Source organism: Dermatophagoides pteronyssinus, unplaced genomic scaffold (genome assembly GCF_027571235.1).
Source record: "Dermatophagoides pteronyssinus isolate colony J.1.1.1.1 unplaced genomic scaffold, Derpt_VIB-CSIC_2022.12 sq0001, whole genome shotgun sequence".
NCBI lineage: Eukaryota > Metazoa > Arthropoda > Arachnida > Sarcoptiformes > Pyroglyphidae > Dermatophagoides > Dermatophagoides pteronyssinus.
Window position 1 is genome coordinate 6,438 of NW_027461525.1, and position 8,308 is coordinate 14,745.

General features: G+C 31.9%; 2 protein-coding genes across 5 annotated transcripts; one reads left to right on the plus strand and one right to left on the minus strand.

Moving 5' to 3' along the window:
- The first annotated feature begins 1,502 nt into the window (after positions 1 to 1,502).
- On the plus strand, positions 1,503 to 5,146 carry LOC113796628 (uncharacterized). 3 transcript variants are annotated; one of them, XM_075823754.1, is made up of 5 exons: positions 1,503 to 1,967; positions 2,714 to 3,378; positions 3,439 to 3,987; positions 4,043 to 4,372; positions 4,434 to 5,146. In XM_075823754.1, the coding sequence occupies exons 2-5, from the start codon at positions 3,277 to 3,279 to the stop codon at positions 4,797 to 4,799; spliced, it is 1,347 nt and encodes a 448-aa protein (XP_075679869.1). In that variant the 5' UTR covers positions 1,503 to 1,967; positions 2,714 to 3,276; the 3' UTR covers positions 4,800 to 5,146. The 3 variants fall into 3 exon arrangements, with proteins under 3 accessions (XP_075679869.1, XP_075679940.1, XP_075679902.1); XM_075823825.1 differs by having other exon boundaries at positions 3,219 to 3,378; XM_075823787.1 differs by lacking the exon at positions 1,503 to 1,967 and adding an exon at positions 2,364 to 2,585.
- A 1,103-nt stretch (positions 5,147 to 6,249) lies between these two features.
- Positions 6,250 to 8,068, minus strand: LOC113796617 (snake venom vascular endothelial growth factor toxin HF-like). Of its 2 annotated transcripts, XM_027346920.2 has the most exons (2): positions 6,853 to 8,054; positions 6,250 to 6,778 (listed from the first exon to the last, which is right to left on the minus strand). In XM_027346920.2, the coding sequence occupies exon 2, from the start codon at positions 6,754 to 6,756 to the stop codon at positions 6,346 to 6,348; it is 411 nt and encodes a 136-aa protein (XP_027202721.1). In that variant the 5' UTR covers positions 6,757 to 6,778; positions 6,853 to 8,054; the 3' UTR covers positions 6,250 to 6,345. The 2 variants fall into 2 exon arrangements, with proteins under 2 accessions (XP_027202721.1, XP_027202720.1); XM_027346919.2 differs by having other exon boundaries at positions 6,250 to 8,068.
- Between the last annotated feature and the right edge of the window lie 240 nt (positions 8,069 to 8,308).

Genomic DNA, 8,308 nt, shown 5'->3' on the forward strand with positions numbered 1-8,308 from the left:
TAAGATGCGGAGATTTCGTATGCATAGTTATGAAAAGTCACGAAAAAGAGAAATAACAATTAACAGTTACTTATCTGCGTCTGCTTTGCTCAGTTAAAGGTTCGTGATTCAGGTTGAAGAATTGTTTTATTCTGTCCACTTGTGCACCATTGTTTCCATTCTGGTATTCTTTTGTCGTTTCCTTCGATATTCTTTCGATCATTGTTGATGACGAATGCATATCAATTCCATAGCAAACACCCGGCAGTGGTCATGTAGGCAATATTCTACCCCAAACGCATTTCGAATTCATTGAATCGAGGCGCGAGCACTGCCGGGCTTATATGTTATCCACTTTGTTTACTACGTTATGATATTTCATCATCAACAATGAACGAATCAGCACAATATCACTTGGAATACGACAAAGAACCATTTATTGGATCCGTAACCAAAAAATATTCGGATAATTCCACGTTAATTGTTGATAACCACAAACAAAAAGCGAGTGATGAAATGTAAACAATATGCGCAGTGTGCACTTTTTGGAGAATGATTTTGCACTTTTCAAAAAATTTGTTCGAAAAAAATGAGTCGATGATGAATGCGCGTGCTGAACACAAAAAGGAAAATTAAAAAAAAAAAACTTTTTAGAAAACTTATTTCGAATTTCCAATTATCAACAAATATTTATTCGAATCACAATTAACCAGGGGAATTTGTAACAAGATAATTTCATCATGTTCATTTTTTGGCTAATGATTTTTCATTTTTTAGAAAACTTTACTTAAAACAAATTGAAACTGAATCCATGATGAAATGATCAACATCAAAAGAGAATTCACAAAAACTTTGTTTGGGAAAACTTATCAAAAAACTTCTAATTGATAAACATTCATTGATTCGTATCACAATTAATTCGCAACAGAATAATCACACAAAAAGAATTCTTTCTTTAATTAAAACAACAAGTTTCATTTCATCATCATCACTCTGACAACGTGCTCACACTGCAAAGTCAAGTTCACAATTGGCAATTTCCTTTTCAACATGCTCTTTTCAACGCAAGTTGTTTGAGCTTTTTGACGTTTTTCATAAACGACGTCTTCAAATCAACAAGCATTTTCCAGTTTGCTTGCTTTCTAATTGAATATTCAACCCAGATATTTGTGATAAAATTTCAAGAGGAAGGGTCTTTTTCAATCAATCAATCATTGAATGGATGGATTATTGAAATACAATTTCCAACATTCGATTCTATTGAAAATGTTGGATAAATCTGCACAAATATGCTTTACCAAACAGAACTAGATGGCGCCATATTCATACATTCGATTTCAGAATCAACAAAAAAAAATCCAATTGGAATGAAATCAATTTTTTCGAATTATTCAATCGATTCACATCATCATCTCGTTTTACTGTAAGAATGTTCGTTCATTCAACGAAAAAAATGAATCTATTACGACAATAATGAAGTTCAATCATATTGAAGAACTACTATTTCAATTTTGAAAAATGTTTAATTATGAATATGCATTATTGAATTTTTCCATCATCATCATTTTCCAAAAAATGTTATTGCATCCGACGATGTGCAATAACTTTGGAAATTCAAAACAACCAGCTGCGAATGCTGACTCTGCACATATCATCCTTTCTATCTCTGCACAAATGTATACAAACAAACCAACAATCCCACTTGCTACTACCACCACCGCACTTCTACCACCACCACTACATCATCATGGAAATAACAACAACAACAATGATCAACATGCATGCATGTTACACAAATACAGGGCGATGGTGTGATGAGTCATCGTCATCATCATCATTGCAATTATCATTCGATCAAACGAAAGACCTTCTCAAATGAACAAATTTTCAATTTAGAAAAAGAATTCTTCCATTTGATTCGTGCCCAACAAAGGACCAACTAACAACGTCTACAACAATGTAATTTTGAAAATATCGGTGTTTATCAGGTACTGTTATTATCAGAAATCTTATCAATTTGCTTGTAATATTAGTTGAGAGTAAATATTTGAAATATTCAAAACATTGTTTCATTTGCTAATAATTTTATAACAAACTTTCAAACATCTTCAATTTCCTCTTTGGTTTGGTTTGGAATGGTGATCATTTCTATAAATTGCATTAATAATAATCATCACCATAGTGGTATATGTAGTTTTATTTCTCTCTCTCGCCTTCTGCAAAACGAAATAGAACGATGCAAGGATACAAACCGAAAATCTCTTTTTGATTTCGAATCATGTTATGAATGTTTGTCCTTGCAATTTGTTTTTGTAAATTGAATTGCATTGATATAGTGTGTTGATGTTTGTTTATGATGTTTCGAACAAATCAAATGCACTCATCATTATCCAATTCACCGAGCTTGTTTGTCTTTTGTTTTGTTGCCACCTTACCCTTTCGTTGTGTTTGATTATCAAATCACAAATCAATATCGCATCCCTCAATCAAAGAGAAATAATTGATAATTTGATTTGTTAGGACTATTTTCTTTCGTGATTAGTCTATTGTTGTTTTGTTTTACAAATATAGACCTGTTGGAAAAGGTCATATTATTGTTACTCCAAGTAAGGATGTTGATCATGTTGAATGTCTATTGATGTGACACACTGCATTATGTCATATGACTTATTTAGTTGAACAACAATATCTGTGTTTACCACCCATTCATGTCTTTTTCTTTATTCCCATACAGATTGCTTCTAGAATGGATTGAGAAATAATCAATTTCAAGTTCGACTCCAAGTATGATGTCATCATATCATATCATATGGTTGACAAATGCATTTTACTAACTCAGTCTTCAATTCATTTTGGTCAAGCGCCATTGCCGAGCTCCATAATATTACCTACTTTTTTAGTTTTATTCTCCTTATCATTATTATTATGAGAAATTATTTGTTTTCAACTCATCCACGTCATTCAACTAACTAATCAAAATCACCCGAAAATATCCTATGCATACTCATCCTGTGTTTCAGTGATTTGTGTTAGTGTGTGATTCCCAGTAATGTTTATCATACCGTCATGATAATCACATTGCTGGAAAAAACAGTTTTTTCATTTGTTAATATCAAGTTTCCATAGCCACTGTACTAATAAAAATCCCTAAATAGTGATGATATGTTTAAACATTTTGTTTGGTGTTCCGAACCTGTTATGATTCTCTAATTTACATTTTGTTTGTGATTTGAACTTAGTAAATGATCTATGAAAAAGAAAACGTATTCAAATTGATTGGTTCATTTGAGTGATAAGATGGCTTTGACTTTACCATTATCATCGAATGGGGAATTATTATTTTATACAAACAGTCCTAATGCATCATCTTCCCATAACAATAATAATGGTCAATTGAATGTAAGCCTTTCGTTTTGATTCATTTCGTTTAATTAATTGATGTTTCTTTCGATTTTTCAGTCACATTTCAAAGGAGGATTAACAAAAACGACCCCAACATTAACGCCAACACGATTAAAGAATATTGAAGAACAATTTTTCGAACACTCATTATTACCGCCGAAGCCTTTTTTGCATGATCATATGGCTGGATTTGTGCCACCAACTGTCAATATTAAATTACATTTGCAACAACCTCATCAACAACAACAGCCAATTGAATCGGATTTGAATGATCAGGATAGCCAACCATTAGCACTTCTACATCAGGAATCATCATCAAAATCGATAGATTATTTTTCATCAAATTCCATTTCAAACGATAGTTTCAGTAGTAATAATTCTATTAGTGACGATTATAGCAGTGAAACCAATTCTTCATGTCAAGCTAGTGTCAATCATTTTACTTTCGCCAATTTCAAACAAAATCCCATCACAACAACCAACATGCCAACTAATCGAAAATCATCAAAATCACGATCAAAGTCAAATAATGCTATTGGTTCGAAAACACGTTCTAGTCAGAAAAAATCCACTGGTGGTGGACGCAAACCACATTCATCACAAAATGTATGATATTTCTAACTGATAATATTGCCTTTTCAATCATTTATTTTCCTCTCAGCTATCTTCGGATGAAATTCTTAAACGACAAAAGCGACGGGAACGCAACAAATTAGCTGCAGCCCGTTGTCGAAAGAAGCGTGTTGATCAAACCAATTGTCTGATTGATCAAACTAAAGATTTGCAAAAAAAGCATGATGCACTCATCAAAAAGGTGGAAAATCGTCTAAAAGAATTTCATAGCAAAAAGGACGTTCTCCTCAATCACGAATCCCAATGTCATAATATTGATATGCGAATTGTACAACAAATATATGCACAAATCGATTTCGCTGCCATCAATTCTGCCATGGAAACCGTGGCGGACGAGGATTTGGATACTGATCTTAATGTAAGTTGTTTTCATTCTCCCAACTTGTTATCTTATCTTTTCTATTGCATCATATCACCAGACTACTTGTCACACATCATCTTCACAGGATGAATTTTCTCAGCAAACATTGCCACCGCCGAAAAGAAAACGTCCAAATTCCTTGGTGTTCCGTCCAATGGCACATCAACAGCAAAACATCAAACCCGAACCAGGATTGGCTGAACAGTTACAATCGATGATAGGAACCAATGAAACCAACAATAATACCAACACACCTTCCAATGGTTTCAGTTTTGCCGATTTCGCCGGTCTGGTTGAACCGACTGGTCTAACACCATTGAATCCTTCAATAACGACAGTCGATTTGACTCCGTCCACAATGACTGCTTTTCTCAAATCGTTGGCATCTCCGATCGATGATCAGAAAAAGTTGCTTTCCATGTGATATTGATTTGTGAAACATTTTCTAACTTAAACATCAATAACCAGCTAAAAGCTCAATCACACCACAATCATTATATACATTTTCTTTCTTTATTTTTATATAAATTCATTGATCAAATAAGTCTACCAATATCGTCAATGACCATTATACTTTTTATAAGGAATCATTTATTGTTGGAAACACACATACTAAATCATTTCATTATTTATTTTTGTTATAAATCAAATTCATTTTTTCTCAAACAATCCATTATCATGATTATATTTTTTGATTCTGTCCGGGCAATAATTATAATAAAGAGAATGTTTTTATTTGTAATTGCCCAACTTTGCATTCAAATGTACATACTAACACATTGATTTAATTTATTGATTATTTTGAATTCAGTTTTGTTATGCAATATTTTTGCTAAAAGAAAAAAATATATTGATCATACGATAAAGAGGTGAATCTTTTTTTCGTTGAAAGCAAGCAAAGTAAAACTTTCTGATGTTGCTAACCTTTTATTATGATGATAATGATGGCGATAAGATTGGACTTGAATTCAATTTTTAATTGAATTTCGTTGCTTGAAAATGATTTCATTTCTGCCAAATCAAGAATCTGATAATGGTGATGTTATTCAAGTGATAATTGGTTCTCAATAAGTCTTTCTTTCTCTTTATGGGCTTGTTTTTAGAAAAATTTTAAAATAAATTTTAGAAAATAAAAATTCTGTATCGACGACTAGACATGCACATCATTCACTTTCACTTGACAATAAAAAAGTTTGGTGATAACCATTACCCACTTTGAAATCACGATTCAGAAAACGTTTCATTCATGACATGGCATTTATCAATTTCTTATTAAGATAAAATAAAAATCATTGATTTATTGAGAAAACTTTTTTTTTAATAAAAACATTCATTTCTCAGATGTAAAATGTGAATTTTTGAATGGACAACAATTTTTATCCTTGAAAACAAAAATGGTATGCAATTCAGATCTGCTGTTGTTTTCAACTGCACAATAAATCATAGGGTTTTGCTGTGTGTTGGGCATGTGCCATAAAAGACAATCGATAATCTATCATGATCGATTTGTTATCCATTCCAATGTAATTCTTCCAGTCAAAAACAAAATATTAATAAATAATATAAACATCCATATTGTAGCATGGATTGTTGTTAATTAATTGATTGCCACTAATGAATATTCATTTCGATTGGTTACAAATTGTTTTGGGTGAATCTCAATTCAATTGAAAGATTCCATCCAAGATGATTCTTTCCTACAAACAAATTAATAACAGATTGCAGCAACAACGAATGACATTGCCACTTATAACTATGATTAATTTGTTTATAATCTCGCAAGCAATGACGATATAATCTTTGAATTGATTAACTCATTGAACATTACACACTTTATGGTTTCATTAAGTGGGAAAAAACGTTAGACAAAATAACAAAATGCTTAAAAAACTTTATTTACAAGTAATAATTCAGATTCAATAAAATCAAATAATTCGTTAAAGGCTAGATTGTTGTTGGTATAATAAAAATCATAAATCCACTTCGTTTTCTCTATTGTGATCGTCATCACTATTGATATCTTGATCGGATGAATTTCGTATACGGCAACCACACAGTGTATGATTGGTGAATAGTAGTTTTTCAATTTTGGGACTTTGTCGCACACGACGATTTTTGAATGGTGATTGTACCTGTAATGTTATTGTTATGAAATACAATTCTACTGTCTGCATTTCGATTGCCACGCAACTTTCGCTGGGATTGCTACAACATCCAGTCTGGTCATTACAACGATGTAACACTGTTCCACGTGGCAGATGAACTTTACTGGGATCAGTCTTATTCACATAGATTATCATGGATCGTGGTTGATGACATGCACCTTCATTGCGAACTCTAGCGCCATGATCGAATGCTTTGGCATAATCTTCAGTTATCATTGATCTTTTATTGTGATTATTGCTGCTGACAAATATTTGATTACAGGATAATATTAATAAACTGAATGCACAACTCTTCAACAATATGCATAATACATCACTATTATTTAAGGATAACATTTTTTTTCATTCATTTAACCACTGTGTAAAGAATGGATATCACGTTTGTTTTATTTTGTCACAAGAAAAGGATGCTGCACAACAAACACAGATTCAAGAATTTCTTAAACAGTCAAACACCGATGCAAAAGATGATAAAATAACCATTTAATCTGTGAAAGGTCTTTTTATATGGCGAATTCATTAATGTTATTCATTGCATGTATTTTTACTTTCATATCAAAACGAATGTGGCAGGCGGTGCTTTCATTTTTTTCCAATTGAATTGAGTATCGACATGGTAAGAGAGAGAGAAAAAGAAACTGATAACAATGACACCAAATTCCATTGACTCTTCATTGGATTTTTCAGAGAAAGTTTAGTTTTTTGCGAAAAATGAAACAAAAAACATGCAACACATTCAAATCCCTAATTAAGTAAAACTCCAATATGGTACTGTTATGTATTGGCTACCTTGGCCATTACTGCATGGAATCAAAAAAACAACGTTTTTTTGAAACGGGATTTCCGATAGACAATATCATCAGAGAAAAATGGAAAAAAGGTTTCAGTCCAGACAATTTGCTAATTGATTAGCATAATGGTTTTTTGCAAACAAAACGCCCTGATCCATGCGACGAGATTCAATCTCTAATAATTAATCTTTCTAGACGGAAAAAATTATTTTCTGCGTGGATTTTGTCTAATCATCCAATCTGGAACGTTTAAGTTGATAATGATGATAATCCAATCGGATTTACAAACCATGTAATAATATTGAATGATTCAATAATCACATCATCATCACTTAGACATCCACTGTCTGCTTTCATCCATTAACTAAAATGAAAAGTTTTTCTCTAAACTTCAGTCTGTGCTAATTATGCTCCATCAATCATTCAAAATGTGTCGAGCATAATGGTCTGAAATCTAAAATTATATCAATGATTATCCTCCCCCTCACATCACTGACCATAAAAGAACCCTTTGTTATGATCCTATTCCAATGATTCAAATTAATCGCATTTATTGTCATTCTTATCACCTGTGTGCAACATTAATCACAAAAATTGTTATTGCTATGTTTGGCAACCAATAAACATTTCAAAATGAGTCAATTTCAAATATTTTGACTGTCCAATTCATACATCATCATCACTAATGTTCGAAATGAAACAAGGTTGTTGCATCAACATTTTCAATGATGTGATGATAAGATCATCATTTATTAGATGCACGTCACTCAATTCCAATTTGTAATAATTTCGAATTTAACTTCACTAACATAGATTTTCTGGGGAATTTTCATTCCTTACCAAGGATTAAATCTAGTGCAAAGTCATACCATCATTATTAATTGACCTGTAAGCATTTGTCAAATTAGTGTCTCATCATTGCAATAATGAATCAGTATTGATTTTCAATAAAATCTTAATCAATAAGGAAATTAATT

What these genes read in the sequence shown, in the direction of transcription:
- LOC113796628 (XM_075823754.1), top strand. Translation starts at nt 3,277, where the DNA reads ATGGCTTTGACTTTACCATTATCATCGAATGGGGAATTATTATTTTAT. An exon ending in AACCACATTCATCACAAAAT is followed by an intron (nt 3,988 to 4,042) that starts GTATGATATTTC and finishes TTTTCCTCTCAG; the next exon opens with CTATCTTCGGATGAAATTCT. An exon ending in ATTTGGATACTGATCTTAAT is followed by an intron (nt 4,373 to 4,433) that starts GTAAGTTGTTTT and finishes TCATATCACCAG; the next exon opens with ACTACTTGTCACACATCATC.
- LOC113796617 (XM_027346919.2), bottom strand. Translation starts at nt 6,876, where the DNA reads ATGTTATCCTTAAATAATAGTGATGTATTATGCATATTGTTGAAGAGT.